The 20,987-nt window shown below is 50.8% G+C and overlaps 1 protein-coding gene across 5 annotated transcripts in view; it reads right to left on the bottom strand.

The window, feature by feature from the left end:
* Positions 1–20,987, bottom strand: part of ZNF609 (zinc finger protein 609) — a 124,497-nt gene that overhangs the window by 38,041 nt on the left and 65,469 nt on the right. For all 5 annotated transcript variants that reach the window (XM_019504550.1, XM_019504548.1, XM_019504547.1 and 2 more), the window contains one exon: positions 4,190–4,415. In XM_019504550.1, the coding sequence (XP_019360095.1) occupies positions 4,190–4,415 (226 nt within the window). The remainder of the gene's footprint in view (positions 1–4,189; positions 4,416–20,987) is intronic.

Raw genomic sequence — 20,987 nt, 5'->3', positions numbered from 1 at the left:
AAGGTAGGTTCTGCTAGACGCACACTAGGGCAACACTACAGAGATGACTGGAATCGACCAAAGGAAACAAGAGGACCTGAACCGTGCATGACAGGAGCGCAGGGCACGCTGCAGGAGCCGTCGGAAATGACAGCAGGAACCAAGCGGCAGCCGGCAGAGCCAGGCGGGGAAGGATTTTTGCACATGTTCATTGAATTACTATAGACTAAAAATAGGCAAGCGGCAGGAGCCACGGAATGCCTCTGAGGCACGGTCTGAACCGATAGCTGCAAAAGAAAAGGATAATGTGGCAGGACAAGCAGGTGGGCTGCAGAGCTGCACAGATTGGTGAGGCAGGAGAGAAGGGATGAGTGGGAGGGGGGCAAAAGAAACACTAGGCACTGATGGGAAAGGAGGAGCTGAAACCTGATGGAAGGGGGGAGAAGAAGGGAGGGAAGGGAAATCAGCAGTGTAGTGAAAGTGACCATTGCTCAGCTGATTCAGGGGGAGCCGGGAGACTGGTGCCATCACTCTCTTTGAAGGATCACAGAGCTGTGTGAAGCAATCTACACTTGAACATTTTACAAGGTGTCCAGGAACTGTGAGGAAAAAGAGCTGCAGTGCCTCAGCTCAGGAGAGAGGCTGTGGCACATGGAGACCTTCTGCTCCTTGGCAAGGTTCTCAGCTGCTGCTGCTCAAGGGGCTCCATCTTCCTAACAGGGGGCTGATGAATGTGAAACCCATTTGGCTCCAGAAAAAAAAAAAAAATGAGGAGCTTGATTCTGTCTCTTCCCCACCCCAGGGGGTGGGATGGAAGAAGCATGGGTGGGAGAAAGGCAGTGATTCTCCCTTAGCCCTCTGGCTGCCACTGAAGTGGGTGGCCTCATGGATCATCCCCCCTTCCAGCCTCTCTTCATGCTCTCCCCTCCCCTGGCTCTCCACCTTGCCAATATAAAAAAGCAGGAGTTCCCAGTTCTTGCCTGTTTCCCTGCTGCCCACAGGAGCCTGCACAGCAGCAAAAAAACCAAGCAGTCTCAGTAATTTCATGCTGCTGCAGCTTTGGAAAAAACAGCAGAGCGACAGGGTCTCTCTGCAGGCTTGGGCAGACCACAGCACAGTAGGTCAGACTGGAACAGCTTTCTTTGCCAGAGCAGAAGCTGGACGCTTAAGGTCTTTTAAACTAAAGTTCATGTCCTCCAGATATCAACATCTCCAGCTCCCTTGCTCAATAATGTGCACGAGGGACTGTTCATTCTTCGCCACTGGGTCTTGCAACCCCAGCTGGACACTGATTCCCTGCTGTCCCAAATGAGGGGAGCAATGGGGTTTACACAACACACCTGCAGAATCCCAAACCCAGGTTTCTTTTGGACTTTCAGGTATGGGTCAGGATGCTGTAGATAGCCAGAGAGGAAGATAGGCCAGTTGTTACAGCACTAGCCCAGGATGTGGAGATTACTTAGCCTTTCTCCCCAGCTGTGTAATCCCTGCCTTGTTGGGTAAATGCATTAAAGCTGGTGCTCAGGTACTACAGTGATAGAGGTCACACAAGTACCACAGACAGAACAGATCTAACACAGAGAGACCACACTGCTGGACACCAAGGCCATAACACAAGAGCAGAAGGATTTTCTGAACTGAGAGGCAATGTTTCTCTCTCTGATCATGCAAACCCATACAGAGAAACCAGGCAATGGCTCAAGCAGACTAAAAAGGGAAAGTAAGGGGGAATGAAGGCTGCTTCACATGGCTAGAACAGGGCCGCTAGACAAATGCTTTCAAAAGTACCACCCAGCCCCTCAAAGCAAGTGTACCTTGTTTTCCCCAGTCTGATCCTATGACCCTGGCATGGACAGGGCAGTCAGCAGCACAGCTGGTTCTCACACCATCACTGTATTTTCACTCCTGCAAGCACATGCCACATTCACAATCAAGGCTCCTAACCCTGCAGGCCGTTTCCTGCCCCCCACCAGCCACACTAGCTGATAAAGGAGGAATCCCCCAAAGGCCATTTTCAGCACTGCTGCTCCTGCCTTCCTCAGATGTGGTGGGAAAGCCAGATCCAATGCCCAGCTGCCCATGAATCCAATGAAATCTTCCAAGCACACAAGTATGCAGAGCACAGGGGTGGGGACACAGTGGACAAGGACAGTTGATGTTTCCTGACCCAAGCACAAGCATGAAACAAAAACTACCACTGTAAGTCAGGATCCCCTGGGACATGGACTGTCGGGTGATTCGCCACCGAGGTTCCTCCCCACCCAGCTACTTCAGCTCTTGACACAAGTCCAACATAGAACCATTTCCATTCTAATCAGCTCCGTGTCTGAAGCCATTATACCACTCAGTCCTAAGCCAAGCCTATATGAAAAAAATGGACCGGGGGGAGTCAGGCCCAACCTTGGCCCAACCCTTACACATAGCTGATGAGAAAAAATAGCTTATTTCACCATGGATCACCGGATGCACTTAAAGTTGCCACAGCGAGGTGAACTCCAGCTGCAAAGTTACACAAAAGTTGTAGGTGTGTTTTGTAACATCTGCTTGCGTGGCTGGGAGCTTTACACAAGCAACATCTGGCCGAGTGACAGCAGCATACGCCTGCTGATGGAAATATGGGTTTAGGTTCAGCTTTAATGATCATTCAAGATAACGAAGAGAGCTTCAGGAAGAGCAGCTGCAAGAGCCCAGCTTGAGGGAATATGCAGAAAGGGAGCAGCAGTCCCATGCAGTTAACCCCTCCACAACAACAGAAGAGCAGATGTCAGAGGGCCTTAAATGTCCTAATCTTCACGTGTTTCTGAAGTGACCAATTGTTAATTAACTTCTCCCATTCCCATAACCCTGTTGCAGCTAATGTTTGTGACTCAGGGTTCTTGCTCTGTTTCCCAATTCCTGCTTAGACCAAAAATGCTAGGTGAAAAGCACTAGCCATGGTTTCTCTCATTTGTCTAGAAGCAGGACACAAATTATCTGTCACCAGGAAGACTATTTGGAGATCCTCAGCTCGATGTGATGTGTGGATAAAAAAAGTATGGTCTGGTGCTTATTTCTGCACAGCAAGATTCACCCCCAACATTCATTTGCTGGATACTGCCTGCAGCAGATGTAACCTTCATTTCAAATGCCTCAAGGCCAGTTTGTAAAAGACAAATCCAGAATTTCTTGAACAGGGCAAATGCAAAAGTCATGAGGAAAGCTGCTAAACCTGCTAACCAGCAAGTAGAAGGTAACATCAATACCAGCACTTGGGAGACTGGGACCTGGCGTACAGAGAGTGAACCTCTGTAACCTCAGCAAGGCTCTGTTTCTACAAATCCTCTCCCATAGATTCCTGGTGCACGCCCCACTTCTAGATCTACAAATGTCCAGGGGAAATCCACTCCCTTACCTCCATGAAACCCTAGCTGCTTCCTGCTGCCATAGGAAAGGAGTAAACTTACAGGTCTGGCCTGAACTCAGCCCTCCACTTCCAAAACTGACAAGCTTCTATGTAGCCAAAGGACAACAGCAGGCTCAGAGGTTCAGTGTAATGATGCTTGTATCAGGAGAAAACAGAGCTCTGCATTCCCTGACAACCAGTGAGAGGAATGCTGGGGTCCAGTAACTACTAAAGACCAAGCCTCCTGAACCGGGAACATAAATGAACTACTTGCGCAGAAGCACAGATGAGTGCCAACTGCTTGGCTGAACAATAACAATTGAAGGGCCCTGATCTTCTGTAGGCCCTGTTCTAAGAGCTCTGATGGGGCTAACTACCCAGCCAGAGACTCGTGTGGACATGGCATAGATTTGATTGTATGATCAAAGCCAAGTTTGAAGATATGGAAGGCACCTCATTTAGTTCTTTCTCCTTTCCCTTCTTTAAATGATTAACTCTTTGACAAAAGCGCACACATCTGCTAGACATTTTAGTGTGCAAGCTGGGCAATGACATAAAACAACAGTCAGTGAAGACTGTTGCATGCTGTTGGATCTACTGTGCCACCCTTGAGTTGTGCCCTCAAAACTACCATGGTCTCAGCTAATATCCTGCACAATAACGCCAAGCCCTCCTATGCCTGGAAGACTGGTGCTAACATAGAGAGCAAGGGACAGGGATGTTGTACACACTTTGCAACCACCACCCTGAGTGGGAAGGGAAATCATTATAAAAGCACAGTCTATCCGTGATGGAAAAAGGGAAAACCAGCTCTCAGACAGCACTTACCATCTTCCGTTTCCTGCCAGACAATGCCCTCCAGGTTGACGCTGGTCCCGGGTTCACAGGGGCCCAGACATTCTGGCTCAGTAGCCAATGCTACGTCACATGTGTTCACCCCCACCGAGCGGGTGCGTACCATGATCTGCTCACATGGGGAGGAGATGTCGTTATTGACAACAGGGACAAGGAGGTGCAGTGGCAGTACCGCGGGGGTGGAGACCGGAGACTCCATCTGTGGGGAAAGAGAAATATGCTCGTTAGAACTGGAGAATGTGCAGAGGAGAAAGCAAAGCAACAAGCCTCTCTCCCACACTCCTGACACAACAGTACAGGTCCCTACCCCCTATTCCTATGCTGCTGTGAGAGCCTGCCTGTTTGCTAGCAGGGGCTTCATATCCCAGACATCCTAAACTACAGACCAAGGACCCGGTAAGACTTTTCCAGCCCCAATTTGCCCATGATTCCTGTATCACCAAAAAGCTACCCTTTTTATAGCATCCATCTAGGCCAAATCCAACATGCTTCAGCCAAAGACCCATGCTCACTTGCTCAGCTGTAGCAGCTCTCACTCACCTGAGCACCCATCCTAAAACTTCAGTACATGAACAGTCTTCAGAGCACCGGATCCCACACATTGCTTGCTTTGTTAAGAGGCATAAAGGCAGGCAGAATGACCCTGCATCTAACAGCCCTCTACCACAGGACACTACCAGGCTGGCAGGGAAGGGCAGGACAGGGAAGGCAGCCAGTACCTTCAGCTGCCCACTCCATAATCACAGCCTCCCTCCAGCTCCCCTCAAGGATAGATGGACTCCCAGCTACCTACATGGTGGGTGCTTGTAGACTGCATCCCAAATATCCCCCTTCTATGCCAAGATGCATGCAGGACCCATCCAGACAGAAAACAGCCAGCGGGGATCTGGTGGCAGAGCTGAACGCTGCAGGCAAGGTCACTGTCAGTCATCTTGCTTCCCTTGCACTCAAAAGCAGCTTCCTCAGTGCCAAAGCTAGGCTAGGTCTGTGTAGAAAGCAAACAGCTCAGAGCTGAACAGGGCTGAGTACAGCCAAGCCCTGGGGCCACCTCCACCCCATCTTCAATAAGCCAGATTCTCAGCAGCTGTGATGCTGACACTCACTCAGGATGGGCAAGTGGACTAATGAGCCACCCCACCCAGTATTCACTGGTCCAGTGTCATGTCATGAAAGGGAGCAGCTGGGCCTCAGAGGCTGCTATATATCAGAGACCTGCCCACAATGCCAGCCCAAGGGGAGCATAGATACATACATCTCCATTGCCAGGAAAGTTCAGATCATCATCTTAACCCTGACCAGAGAAGCACCCTTCCCACCCGCCCTGAATCAAGCCCCCAGCCACATCCAGCAACAGAGACTCACAGCAGTACTCACGCTGACTATTTAAACTCTGCTTAGCTCTCCTCCCCCAGGGCAGGCCTTCTGATCTTGGTTGGATGCTGAGCAGGCTCAAAGTAGCTGCAGGCAGTACTGCTGCTTCAGTCACCAATGAGTTCAGGCACGGGAATACAAGGCACTCAGGGGAAGACTCTCCCCAGCATCCAGCTCTGAATTATGTCAAAAGATGCCCCTGTCACAGTCTGCTGCTTGGCACAAACCTATCATGGCCCTGGGAGCAGTGCCTGAAGCTAGATGCAAGGGAAGCTTGGCTGGCCATAGCCAGCCCCAGAGAGGCGGAAGCAAATAACTCCAAGCCACTAGCCAGGAGGTGTCCTGGCACCACAAGCATTTCCAACCGCAGAGTCATCGCTATATGTGGAACAATGCTGTCGACAGCCACAAAATGTTCACACTCCCATTCAGACTAATTCTGGGCCCTGAACAACTGCCAAAACATTAGCCTTATCTGCTTGTTCTCTCTCTCACGCACACACAGAGTCCTTCACTAAGCCTGCCTTTTTATGAAGCAATTAGCTGGAGTGGAAGCCTTCGTGTTGAATCTTGTCTGTCACATCAGCTCTACCGAGCTCGTGTGCTCCCATGTGACCTCCGCAGGCTGTGTGGCCAGAGCTCCCCATCTCTCACACCTAGCCCTCCAGGTCAGAGATGTGCGTGTAGATTCAGCCAGTAACTAGCACTCTGCCAAGCACCCCTGGAGTCCCAGTGTGCACAAGCTAAGTGAGGGGTGGGAGAAGGAACCAGCTGGCATGCTGGAGTGCCCCTCTGAAGGAGCAGGATGTGAAGGGATTATTTCTAAGGCAGTGGATTGCACTGCCTCCCCCACCACCCACAGGCACAATGGTGGTAAAAGCACAAGCTTGTTCCATGCTAACAGAGGAAACAACCATGACCCTTGTTACCAGGGGTCTCATGGAGTGGAGCAACGGGAACAGATTTGCCATTCCAGCCATGTTAACACTGCAGCGTACAGAGTGTCTTCTGCCTGCTCGCCTGCAGTCAGCTCCTTGTCCTCCTGCGTATGTCCTCCGTCTGGACAGCTCATCAGAGCGAATCCAGTCCAATAAGCATTAAAGCCAACCTAGAGGTTTAATCAACAGTGACTGAGCCACACATCTCTCCCCAGCCAGCGGCAGAGCCCACGCCTGTGTGCTGCCTCTTCCTCAGGCTCCTTTCCCAACCTAACACCAGCCCTGAACTCCCACTGGAAAGATCAGATTCGTCAGGATCTCATTCCTTGGCTTTCATGTCCTAGCACTGGCTCAGAGAGGCACTTGCTGTGGTCATGCTTGTACTGCCTGAGCCCATTTCATTCCCATTTCACAGGGCAGGATTTGAGATACAGGCATAGTGCCTGCAAGGGGAAAAAAAAGCCTGGAGGTGCTGCACTGCCTGCGCTGCCAAGAGGTAGCACTGATCCCCATGAAGGGAAGGGGACCTCCCTGCACACCCACAGCTGGTCCCTTGGGGCATTGCTGGGACCTAGGGCAGGAGCTCCAGAAAGCGCTTGGCTCCTGAAAACCAAGCTCCCTGAAGCTTGAAGGGGCTGCCTCCAACTCCAATCTGCTTAGCAACTTAAAGCCAATCTCCTGGATTGAAATATCTGGAGAGGAACCATGTATAGCTGGCTCTACTCAGATGACAGCAGCAAGCCTGGAAGAAAGTGAGTGTTGGGGGAATGGTCACCCCCAGGCGCCCCTGACTCACCAGTGCCTGGGAGCAGTGGCTGATCACTTGTTTGTGCGTGCGGCGGAAAGGAAGGGGCACCTGGGGGTTTTGAAACTGCTCGGCTTCCTTCCACTTTGCAACAGAAACCACAGTGCAGCACAGGAGCGTTTAATTACAGTTCCAGCTCTGCTAATTATTGCTTGGTCACATTTGTAATCTGCATTACGCCACAGTGCATAATAAGCAGCTCGCTGAGATCTATCTAATAAGTGAGGCGGCTTTATGGGATTTCATATTTCACTCTGCACTGGAACAAATACAGCCTCATTTATCAGCCATCAGGAGGAGAGGGAAACCAGGAAAGGAAGCTGCTCGCTCCACTACTTGCCTGAAGCTTCAGGCTAAGGGAAGAGAGGGGAGGGGGGGGAAAAAAATTTAAAAAAAAAACCCTGAGAGGAAGGATCCAGGGGCTGAGGAGGAGAACAAAGCCTCCAGCAGGGAGACGGGCAGGCAGGTAGCCTGATGCTAGGGGCAGGTTTGGAACAAAGCTGAAAAACGGGGCAGAGGTGAAAAGAGAAGATCAATCCCTGAATTCACCCAGCCCATCTGTCTTATCTCTCAGAGACAGAGCTTTTCATCCTGCTTCTTTATCAAGCCTAACACAAGGTGAGGGGATTCGCCTGCTGGTCACAGTATAAGCCTGGGGCAGACAGCGTGTGAACAGGGATTGATGTGGGAAAGGAAAGAACCAGGGACTCATTAGTCTCACCATGTGAAGTAATTACACAGTGTCCTCCCTTCCCCAGCGTAGCAATGGCACCAGGCACAGACGTCCTTTCACATTCAGCCAGGCCAGCGGCAGCCAGACACAAAGCGAGGACCCGCCGCAGGCAGCACCAGCACCGTTCTCAGCTCCGGCTCATCACACACCTGGTTCCCTCAGCCCGGCCGTTCCTATCTGCAGCCCTTCCAAGCTAGTCACTGGTTCACAACACACATCCCCAGGCTGGGAGATGTAATGGAGAGATACAAACCCATTACGTATCTCTCACACACTGGCAACCCTGAAGTGATCACTTCAAAGCCTCCTCAAAACTACCTACATCCTCCCCTCAAGACTGCTGGGAACGGGTGTTCTGGGGCCTGCAAGGGAGGTTCCGCTGCTCACAACGTCCCTCTGCTTTTAGCTCCTAGACTTAACGTCTCTGGGCCTCAATTCCCTGTGGTAAAACAGGGGTGATGGTCCACTACCCACAGGGGAGGGGGGAGAAGGATAAAGCCACTCCTGTTTGTGAGGATAATGTAAAGAGTCTCGTCAGGGCTCCTCTGCTCAGCCTGGGATTCAGGCAGCCCCTGCATTGTAGATGTGCAGGAGCTGCAGCGTGCATGGTGGGGGGGGGTGTCCTTGTGCATGTATGTGCGTGTCTGTGTCCCGCAGCCTCAACAAGCAAACTGCTTTGTGTTTACAGGTAAGACTTTACTCTTCTTCATTGTAAGGGAAGCACAGGGTCCAGTACACCTTCAGGAGACCACACAACTAATCAGCAGTGGGGGCAGTGCAGAAACCACTGGAGGCAAAGAAAGCAAGACAGAAAATAAATCCCTGTGTTCTGTAAAATGAGTGTAAAACCAGGACCAAAGGGTGAGAGGGCCCTTCAAACCTCCCTCCCTGTGGCAGGCTTGGCTCCAAGTTGAAAAGCTGCCAGAAGCCCCGCATGCTTGCAATACAAGGGAGCAGGGCACATCTCACTGCCTTGCTCATCCACCCCCCCAGTACCCCACCATCTTTGCAAGCAAACACTCTGGTGGGGGTACTGCAAGGGGCAACCTCTAAACCTGACCAGAAGTGAGCTGCTTGCTAGGACTCTGAGAAACAGCACTGTTCCTTTTCGAACAGCGTTTCGCCGGAACAGTTTCACCGTTTTGGCACTGTTTCGATGCTTTGCCCATGGGCTATAATGGGGAAGGTCAAAACAGCCTATAACTTTATCAATTCTGGCCTGTTTTGGATGAAACTTGCAGGTATGGTAGCCCCTTCTGAGGGCATGAAGCCTGCCAGGCTTCAAGGAGATAGGTGCAGGTGGTTCGGGAAAACTGCACCCCAAAGTCCTGAAAACAAAACTCATGTCATGTGTGTTAAGCCACAGCGGGGTCAAAACTGCAGGCATGCTAGCCCCTGCCAAGGCCACAAAGCCTGCCAGGTTTCAAGGAGATAAGTGCAGGGGTTTGGGGGAAAACTGTACCTCAAACTGCGGACGAGCAAAACTCGTGACACTGTGTGCGTTGAGGCGTTAAGGCACAGCGGGGTGACAGCTGCAGCCACGAAGCCTGCCAGCTGTCAAGGAGATAAGTGCAGGGCTTCTGGGGCCCTGCACCTCTGGCTGCTGACAGGCAAAACTCGTTTCATGGGTGCTTTTGTCATGTCTGTCTTGGGGCAGAGGGGGGTGAAAACTGCAGGCCTGCTAGACCCTGCTGCAGCCACGAAGCCTGCCAGCTATTAAGCGGATAGGTGCAGGGGGGTTCTGGGGCCCTGCACCCCTAGCTGCTGACAGGTGCAGGGGGTTTTGCCTATCTCCTTGAAACCTGGCAGGCTTTGTGCCCTCAGAAGGGGCTACCATTCCTGCAAGTTTCATCCAAATCAGGCCAGAAATGACAACGTTATAGGCTGTTTCAACCTTCCCCATTATAGCCTATGGGCGAAGCATCAAAACATTTCAACTTGCCTTGTTTTGTTTCGAGGCTGTTTCAATTTTACCTGTTTCAATCTTGAAACGAGTTGAAACAGCGTTGAAACAAAACTGGCGACAAAATTTCACACAGCCCTACTGCCTGCCATCTAGAGAACAGCACAAGCTTTGTGAACACGCCAAGAAACCTCCAGCAGCCATGCTGAGGATGGCTCCTCTAAGACAATTCAGTGTTAAAAGGGCCAGCATACCTTAAATCAGGCCACACTGCAGGCTATTAACCCAACTTGAGGAAATGCAAGAAAATAAAAGAAAGTGCAAAAGCTAAGTATTATAATAAACCAGTTTTGATGCCAACATCTGAGCCCAACTCACTTGAATCTGGGGTGAGGGAATTTAGGATAGTTAACAAGAGACAGCCAGATGTATTCGTGCACCAACAAGTATGAGACATTTTGATACAGCCTCTGCTGCTAGTCCTAAACGCTCTCTAAAGAAATCAGGACCTCATCTCTGCTAGGAAAGCAGGTGGTGACCATAGTCGAATGCTGATACCCACTAGCATAGCTGCGGGTTAGTGCTTTCCCAAGCGAGGTTGTTGGTAGTGGTCCAGTAGGCGTTCAGCTCCTGGCTTGTCAAAACAGGTTAGTTCAGATGCGTTTGCTAACACATTCCTAATCATGACCCATTTCCTTTATCCAGAGGAATCCTTCCACTTCAAGAGCAACACAAATGACAACAGCCAGGCACAGCTCTCAGTACCAACCACAACCAGCCTAGTCACAAGCTGCCAGTCTACCAATTGGACAGACTAAGATCAGAGATTGTGCTAGCTGACACCTTTTGAGATAGCCAGCTCCACGCTCTCCCCGATATCATCTGGGCTGTGGTAGCATCAGAACCACAAGTAGAAAGCGCAAGTAACACAGCAAAACAGTAGTACAAGTCAAAAGCCAGCAAAGTGACTCACTGAAACAAGCCTTCACCATGCAAGGACATTAGGATATAGCAGGCTACGCCAGAACTAGCCCACCCTACCTACCATATGCCGAGGAAACTGCCTGAGAGGCAATCCAGAGCTCTTGTGGCAACTTTAAACCTTGCCACTTACTGTAGTATATTTCCCCTCCACCCCAAATTCTGTGGTTCCAGAGCACGCCCCATGCTGAATGCTCCTGCAGGAATTCAGTCTCTCTAGACCACACACCTAATTATTTGGTCCAGTTCAAACACACTCTGAAGAACCTGAAGTCAGCATGTGACCAATTCAAGCTTGGACAGACGGTGCATGTATAATGCAGAGAGCACCGTATGTTCCAAGCCTCCTCTTGTTGGAATTAGTGTTTGCCATCCCCTCCACCCAGGTGAGGATTCTGGATGAAAAATGCCTAGCAGCAGCCTGAACCACAGCTCGAGGGGAGAGTCCCAATGCAGATCTCAAACACTGTTAAATGCAATTGCAAAACTACCCTCTATAGCACACAGAAATAGCATCACTAAAGCAGCATTTTACTGTGCCAAAAGCCTCTAGATCTCAGCTCAGCTGAGACAGCCTCAGCACTTGCACTGTCCCCCATTGTAAGTGTAGTAGCCTCAAAGATCCCCAGAGGCACAGCATTTGCCACTGCCCAACTGTTCCAATAATAAACCTTCCCAGAGGCCCTGGGGAAGCTGCCACTCTGATACGAACATACCAGTCACCCGAATGATCTTCAAAATAAAGAGTTTGTCTTGAAAATGTGGAACTACCTGGATCACTGAGAAGTGAGACAGATTCAACCCAGGGGCAACTCTACCCTCAGAAACCCTCCACCCAGCACATAGACCTATATCTCCCAAGCACAGCTGTCTTCTGCTAGCAGTGTAACTACATCCACTACTGATAACAGTGCCAGTGCCCTCAAGGAGCAAGCACAGACTTCTCCAAGCTTGACCTCAAAGCTACCAAGAGCATGAAGATCCATCTCCAAGATGTAATGCACACCAGTCTCCAGCATGCAAAAGGTTCAATGTTGGCACCTGTTTGGTGGCTGAAATGTTCCAAAAAATGCTCTGGCAGGTCCCACCACGCGCCCCAGAATCAAACATCTCAGTGACCGTATTCTGATGCACTTGTGGAGCACATCACAAATCATTCAAAGCATTATTTAAGAGACTCCAGGAAGAGAACTTCAACCTAAATTGAGCTCAATGTGTGTTCCATAAATCCTTAGTGTTTGCTGGCTGTATCTTTTCTGCAGCTGGCACCGTACCAGATCCTAACAAGATAGCAGCCAGCAAAACCTTGTCAGCACTGCAGAATGCCAGTGAAGGAGAGTCTCTTCCGAGAATGCTTAACTAGCATACACATTTCATCCCTGGTGACACCACACAGCGGCCAAGTCTGCATGAACTTCTTAAGGAGGCCATTTCATGGACCTGGGAAACAAAGCACGCACATATGCCTTCGAACAGCTTGTTGACTGCCCAGCCTCAGAGACTTAGATTGTCACTGCTGCAAGCCCCGTCAGTGCCACCTTGGCACAGGAAACAACAACTTTTCTCACAAGTTTCTTAGTGACAGGAGAGCTCTAACGCCCACAGGACAGAGCTATTAAGACAAAGACAATTGCTGTTGTCTAGCATTTCCATACAGATCTGCAGGGAACTCTGCACACAACGTGACAGATCCTGAACCGCTGGACTGTGCATTTAACAAGACTATGTGTATGCTACCTGCAGATGCTGGGACAGCAATCATACAAAAGATTCACGGTCCACAAAGATCCTGATATTCTACACAGCTCCTGGCGGTCTCCCTGCCCCAAAAGCATAGGTAGGGTGACTGCCTAGGTGAAAAGCGATGGGGTTTTTTTCATCTTGATGGCAGCTATTATGTTTGAATTACAGTTTTCCCTCACAGTAAAACATCTCCACAGAACAATGCCAGCTTAAGTATAAAATCAGAGTCCTTAAATATAATTACCATGATCAGGAGGACTTCATCATTCCCTTCCCCTCTGAATGGAGAAGTTGCACGTGGCCACAGTCAAGTATTTTGTAAAGTATTATGTCACCTGTTTCCAAGGATTAAAGGCACAGAAAGATCTCGTGCGAACAGCAGCCTGAAGAGGACAGGCCTGCTTGTTTTCAAAAGGGCCCAAAATGACAGAACAGCCCAGAAAGGTATATAAAATAAATCACGGGTACGGAATAGGGAGATCAGGTATATCCTTGTCTGCCACATCAGTGACAGGCATTTGGTGACAATGAAAGGGCACAACTCTTCAGAAACTCTACAGAGAGAACACAATTAACTGGTGGAACTCACTTCCATAGGACGACATTGCGGCCAAAAAACTTAGCAGTATTCAAGAAAGGACCAGACACTTCTCTGGACCATGAGAACATGCACAGGCAGGGCATTAGTCAAGAGCCTGCAAGATAAATCCTAACTGTGCCCTGCAGTGAGTGATGCTGGAGTCTGAACACAGCTTGTAAGAACTGGACTGAACCGCAATAAAGCTGCTTCACAGAGAGAGTCTGATACTGTTTTACTGTGGCTGCTCCAGAAGAGGACTGGAGCCCCCAAGAACTCCAGCTAGCAAGGACCTGTAAACACCGAGCCCAACGAGAGTCGGACAGAACCGGCAGTCCTATGCTGGCCAGACCTCTGAAAGCAAAGTACAGTGCAACATTTTGTTCTCCGCATGAATCCAGGTCATGTCAGAAAGCAACACTGGATCCAACACACTTGGCCCAGAGGGGGTCACTTGCCCCTGTGCCAACATTAAAGGCATTAAGAACAACTCGCCAGTGACTGCTGTTTCTGCTAAAGATTCCTGGGGTGAGAGAAGAAGCTCTCCTGGAAAAGGGGACGTGTCCAGCTGTCTTTTGTGGGACAATGCAGTTTGCCCTTTGGAGCTGGCAGGTGGAGCGCACGCTGTGTCTATGCCAGCTCTGCATTCCTTAGCACGTTGTAATGGAGAATGTGTGCTCACAAACCCAGATGGCTGGGGCTTGCTTGGCCACCTGGGAATCTGACTCATTTCCCTTGAAGATGGAGGGAGAGAGAAAGAAAAGCCTTATCACAAAACCTAACTTCCAGCCCTGCTCTGTCCTGCCAGTCTGCTCTTGTGGCAACTACAGCGGCTCTGCTGGCTGACGCATACCCTCCTGCTTCCCTTCCCTCCCCACCGCCCCCCAGTGCTTGTCACTGTCAGTTCTCACCCCAGAATGCCTTGGCCTGCTTGAGATTCACAGCATCGCCCATCAACAAGGCCATTAACTCTGCAGCTGATGAGTGATGATAGGGCCCCTGTCTGAAAAAGGCTGCTGGCATTTCCCATCCCCCACACCTGCCCACAAGCCTGACAACTCTGCAATGTGTCTCCTGCCTCCTTTAAAGGAGCTCTTCCCTCTAGCCTGCCCAGTACCCTGCAACCCTAGCTCTGCTCAGCTTCCACAGGGGCATCAATGCGGCAGTTTTGCTCTTCCCACGCTTCTCTCTCTCTCTCTCTGGTATGAGTGAGCCATAATTTGCTTCATTCCTGGCTAGTGCTGAAGCCAAGGGTCTGGCCCAGGAGACTCCCCAGGTACAGGCCAGCCCACATTACCAGTTCTGCACAACACCTGTCCACCTACGTTCCCTCTGGAGGGAATTTAGCCTCCCAAAGTTTCTCCTGGAGGCTGCCAACAAAAAGGGCAATTAGCAAGAGCACACCTGCTCGTTAGGAGCACAGCAGAGGCCCTCAGCTCATCTCCCAAGATGAGATCCTGAAGTGATGACTGCAAGGGACAGCTGCCCCTACCTGGGCTCCCACCCTGCTCCCTGCCGTCTGTGCAGTGCAGAGACCCCTTCAGAGCCCATGACTAACTGCAAACGGATGCAGACAGGCCTGCAATGTAAACCTAAGGAGAGGTACTGTTTTCCACACAAATGGCCTTAACAAAAAAAAAAGAAAAAAGAAAAGAAACGATTTGCCATCATTACTACACAAAATAATCTCTCACCCTTGGATCTCAAAGTGCCTCACCAAAGGCAAGGGGTTTAATTCCCATCAACAGGTTGGGGGAAATGAGGCAAAAAAGGCAACTTAAGCAGCTTGCCCTAGGTTACAAAGCCATTCACCAGCAGAGCCAGGAAGAGAACAGAGGGCTCCTTCCTTCTAGGCCTCTGCAAGAACCACTAGAGCAGTGTTTCTCAACCTGTGGGCCGCAACCCAGAAGTGGGTCACAAGAATATATGAAAGGGTTGCGAACAAACTTTCAAAAATGGATTCTCCTTTAAAGGAGAAAAACGTGGGAAATTGTGGCTTTTCCTTTGCAGGCTGCCAGACCTCCAGCCTGTGAGGGGCTGCTTGGAGCCCTCTTGCCTCGCACACTGGGGGGCTAGGGCCTGGAGGGCAGCAGGTCAGGAGTGAGTGGCACTGGGTTGGGACTGGCCATCAATGTTTACAAATGGGTCCTGGTACAAAAAAAATTGAGAACCACTGCACCAGCCAGAACCACACTTCTGAGCAGTGCATCTCCCAGGTACAGGCAGTTCTGGCTGCACTGTGCAGATGCAACTACTCCATTCTTCATAACAACCGCTGGAAGTTACCATCTCAAAGAAGGCTCCGTTTATTCCAAAATGAAGTAACTTGTTTTTAGGTAGCTCAAAAAGGCAAAGAATACTCAAAACCAGCCCAAAACACCACGGCCAAGTGCAAAAAGACCCATGAATGAGCCATTCATCATCACCTGCCTGGTGCTGAAGCCTCAGGTGCAAGGTGGCGCAGAGGGAGGCTGAGATAGGATCTGAGGAAGTCTACCCCTGAGCAGCAGATGAGAATACCACAAAAGCCAGAGCTTTTATTAGCCCTTCCACACTGACTCATCTCACTCGCTTGTCACATGCTGGGACTGTGCTACAGCAGGTTGCTGACCCTGCTCTCCTGGTTAGCTGCAACTGGGAATGGTGCCATGGTCATATTGAAAGATACATATGTGTGCTACAGCCCAGCTGTATTACAGGGAAAGGAGAGAGGTTGAGAGGGAGGGAGGGGTGCTACAGCTTGCCTGTCAGCATCAGGGTTGAAGGGCTGGGACCAAGGGGCAACACATTGCCCAGCAGAGTCAACGGAAAAAAAAAAAAACTTGCTGACTTTACTGTGCAATGGATCAGGCCTCAGATGCTTCTCTGAGTTGGTGACTGACATCCCCACTTTAGCTCAGGCATCACTCAGCAGTCTCACAAGGTGACCCCTGCTGCCCAGCCAGGGAGCTCTCATCACGTGCCTTGGAAGCTTCACAGCATTTCGCTATCCAGCTAGCCAAGTCTTGCAGGGTGGTTCGCCTCAGGATTCAGCATGGTTCAGCTCAGGGCAAGGGAGGAGGCACTGGTGATGACTGTCTGACCTGGAAATGCTGTCCACAGTGGCTATTCATTTGAGGTTTCTCTGGATGGCATGAGGCAGTCTTCTACAAGGAGCAACCAGGATGTCACTGTCCCTGCCATCAATGGCTCCCCAGTGGTTTTGGGATCCAAAAGAAGAAAGTCTACTAAAGCAGCTAGGCCACCAACACCTGGCCAGGGTTGAATTGTTCCTACAGCCTGTGCTCCACAGACCTCTTTATAGTCGCACTGTCTTAGGTGAAAGGACCTCTGCCTCTCCCTTGGGAAACCCATACCCACACCAGCTGGTCTTCTCACCAACAGGCACTCCTTGCCCAAAATTTAGCCTATGTGTTTTCCTAAATTTACCCTACTGCTTGTAGCAACGGACCAAAGCAATCCCTCCTACTCCCTGCTGAAATACATCTAAGCCGGGGTGAGCAAAATGTGGCCCATGGGTCGGATGCGGCCCGCCAGGCCATTCTATCCAGCCTGCGGGGCCCCTAAAAAAGTTAGAAAATGAATATTTATCTGCCCTTGGCTGTCTGTCATGCGGCCCTCAATGGCTTGCCAAAACTCAGTAAGTGGCCCTCTGCCCAAAATAACTGCCCGCCCCTGATAAGCCCCTCACACTTCGAGGGGAGGGCAGCAGACACGTATTTGTTCATCAGCCTCAGAGGAAGGCACCTGCCTCCCGAAGCAACTCCTGCCTCAGAAGTGACTAGATGTTTAAGGCAGACACACCAACTCCTTGCAACGTCTAACCTAGCCTCTGGTTTGTGTTTCATCACTGCAGTGCTTCTTTCCAGCAGTAAGTAGCAATGTGACAGCAACCCAAGGTACAATACTGCCTGCCCTTCGAGAAGCAGTCAGGAAGAGTGGACGGCACTCCCTGGTCTGGACAGCACCATTTTGAAGAGGGGATTCGCCCAGCCCCCGCGCAGAGGCAGTTGTGAACAGAAACCTCAAGGGACTTGCCAGAAGCTACACATTAGGGGCAACTGAAACTCAAGAGCTGGGCTCTGTCACCAGTTAACTGACCCTGTCCAGACTAGGAGGTTAGCTAATATATATGTCAGACATAACATTTTCCAGATAAAGATTAAGTCCCATCTCTATGAAGTGTAACGCCACCAAAATGCCAGCTGGGCACCGCTGAGCCAACGCTTCCCCAAGAAATGACCTTGACCATGACCAACTAGGATGTTCCTGAAGGTATCAAACCTATATGCCCTAGGCAGAAAAGGCCCCACCTATATTTAAGGTTCAGCTATTGTGACCTTCAACAAGTCACTGCCTTCTCTTGGCAGATCTCCTCATTAGGAGAGAAGGGTATGCAACCAGGTTTAATTGACTACTTGTAATGATTTAAGATCAAGTGGCAGACACTGCAGAAGCAAAAAGTCTCACATATGATACGGGTCTACAATAAAGTCTCCCCATACCCTTCCCCACACTCTGGTGCCAAGAGCCAATGAGATGGAGCCACTGCAGACAGCTCACCTTGCTTATCAAATTAAATTACATGGTAGCCTGCTCCTGTGTGGCCAGGACCCACGATGAAAAGATTACAGGTCCCATCTCAGAAAGGAGACCAGCCAAGCAACAAGCAGCTAAACAACCATGTGCCTCAGTCACACAGGAAGGGGGAAAGAGTCCTGCACAGGCAGCAGCAGCCCTGCCCTCCGCACCCCTGCCAGGAATCAGCTCCTCAAAGGTCTCAGCTCCATGCAGCGCCACAACCCTAGCACAGGGTCACCCACCCTACAGCTTCTTTCCCTCCTTTTGGACCCCATCCTGAAACAAACTGTGCCTTGACAGGAGCAATGGGTGTTCAGCACCTTGTTGCCATGTGGCATTGAGTAAAACGGCACCATTTCCTCATCTCCACACTCCCACAGTTGTAGAAGTCAGTTCCGTTGACTTGGCAGGTCCTACAGTCTTGTTTGGGCATAAATAATCAGAGCTTGGAACTAAAGCACTCTTCACTTACACCCATACGAGCCCCCCACAGGCTCTCTAACCTCCCCGACACCCCTGCCGCCCAGATCCACTCAGCCACACGCACAGCCTGGCCTGTCTGCCTGGCATGCTGCTCCAACCACACCTGCCCACCTTAGGACCTTCTGCTGGCTTCCTACAAAAAAATCAACATGAAGCTTTGTGTCCTTGCTGTCAAGGCTCTGGATGATGATCCCCAGCACACATCCCTTGTTGCATCATGATCCTCCCCCTCCCCCCATGATGCCACCCCATCTGCTCACTTGTCAGTTTTTATGCAACTGCCTACCAGGAGACATGCTCTCTGAACAGATCTGTGAGACCCCAGCCTCTCCTTCAAATTCCTGCTCTACTCTTCCCCACAGCTACAGCACTTACCCAGGAACAGCAGAGGGCAGAAGCAACAGGACCAAAGCTTCTTCCACCACCTTGGCAGAGATGTTGTTCTCTCCGACTCAGTATACTACACTAACAGCTGAGGCCTGATTTGCCCAGCCCAACCCAACCCCACACAGATGGTTTCAGAGGCACCTCATAGCTTAGGTCTCCAACTGGAGGAACAGAGCAAGTCCAGCAGGCTCTACATGACCCCCTCTGCTTGTGCTGATCCAGTCTCAGTCCAGCGTTTCAAATCTACCCTACTGTGTGTGGGCACAAGGTGCCCCACGATGGCCAGTGGCTACTCAGGACCCCAAAGGGTTAAGATTTCCGAGCTAGTAACTGGCCACCAGGCAGGATTCCAGAACGCCGGGCCCAGCCCGGCCGCCCCAGCACAGGCCGAGGTCCCTGGGCCAGGCCCGGCCAGCAGCTGTGTGGCTGAAACGATGCAAGGTTACTCTAACAACAGCTCAACTGCATGCCCTTCAGGACACGGGTGTCTCGCTCTGGCTCAGCAGTGCTGAACACAGCAGGGTCTAAGGCTGGTTAGGCTCCCCAGACATTACTGCAGTGCAGTCAAGGTCACAGAGGCTAACCTCAGGAAAGGCTGAGCACTCATGCTGCAGCAACCCCGGCACCCGTGACCTCCAAGTTTCCCCCTACTTGGGACGCAAGCTGCATATTCCAAGAGAGCTTAACAGCTCCTTTCAGGCAGATCAACTGGTCAGCAAGTGAATAAGTGCTGGTAATCCTATAACTCCCAGGAGGCTAGAAGGAAAGCAGTTAATCTCTGTTTTAAGGAGGAGGATAATATGCTTGAATAGAAAGTTAAACCCCGATCCCCTTACACTCTAAGTGCTTCCATGAGCATGCCCATTGAACATACAGACTGACCTGCTCTCTCCTCAGAAGCAAAACTTCCTGCTATGGTTCAGGCATCCCATACAAGCCCTCTAGGGCCGTGATTCTCAACCATTTTTGTACCAGGACCCATTTATAAACTTTAATGGCCAGTCCCAACCCAATGCCCCTCACTCCTGACCCACTGCCAACCACCCCCAGTCCCCAGTCTGTGTGGTGGGGGGGGTGAGGCATGGGGGGCCCCAACCAGCCACCTGCAGGCTGGAACTCTGCCAGCCTGCAAGGAAAAAGCCACGGTTTCCCACATTTTTCTCCTTTTAAAGGAGATTCCATGTTTCAAGTTTGTTCGTGACCCTTTCATATATTCTTGCGACCCACTTTTGGGTCGAGACCCATGGGTTGAGAAACATGCTGCTCTAGGGCTTGCCCAGAAGGCAGCACCCTTCTTGCAGATACCTTGCTATGGGCTCATGTCACCTTCAAGCAGTCAGGGAGAAGGCAATGCCCTTAGATATGTAAACAGGACAACAACAAGCTGTGGGCTGGAGCTCTGGGGATAGAGAAACTGAAATTTTGTAGCAAATCTCCATCAGAATTATCAGATTATCGAAGAAACACAGTCCAGACAATGCCTGGGACAGAGCAGGAATTGCTGGAACCATGGGGAGCTGGACTCTGGGCCCCTTTAAACTACAAAATAATTAAGATCTGTGCAGCTGTGGTGAGACTCCACCCCATCTCCCTTCCCTGATCTTCCTGCCTCCGTTTAGCAGCAGCAACCCTGACCCTGGGCTCCCCACACACACAGGTTACTCAACAGTCTCCTGCTGAAGGACATTCCAGGTTGGCTGGGAGAAGGCGTTAATTGATGACTTCATAAGTTTTGGGTATTTCCTTCTATAAGGGTCTAAGAGATATGAACCCAAAGAAAGGCCCAGGCAAGTCAGAAGAGCCTTTGCATAACTACAAGATGATCAGACATCCGCATATCCTCCACCTCACAGCACCAAATAGGACATTAGAGAAAGAAACCACAAGAAACCTTGCATAAGAGTTCAAGATGCAGACAACATCTACCGTAAGCTCACATGGAAATGCAAAGCTCACATGGAAACGCCCCACTGACAAGCCCAGCAAAAGACACTGTATAAGGTGCCTGATCCCAGCATGCAGGGCCAGGCAGGGCAGCACTGGGTCCCAAGGCCCAATCCAGTTTTGGGGGGCAAGGTGGGGGTGCTGCCAGGCCCACAGGACCCAATCACAGTGTGTGTGGAGTGGGAAGAGGCAGCTGCAGTCCCCAGAACCAAATCCTGGTGCTAGGCAGTGCTAGGCCCCCAAGGACCCAAATCTGGCATGCAGGGGGCAGAAGGAGATGGCATCAGGCCCCTAGAATCCAATCCCCGAGCACAAGAAGTAGAAG

Source organism: Gavialis gangeticus, unplaced genomic scaffold, assembly GCF_001723915.1.
Source record: "Gavialis gangeticus isolate Ggan-Ray unplaced genomic scaffold, GavGan_comp1, whole genome shotgun sequence".
Taxonomy (NCBI): domain Eukaryota; kingdom Metazoa; phylum Chordata; order Crocodylia; family Gavialidae; genus Gavialis; species Gavialis gangeticus.
This window is presented reverse-complemented; position numbering and strand designations above follow the sequence as displayed.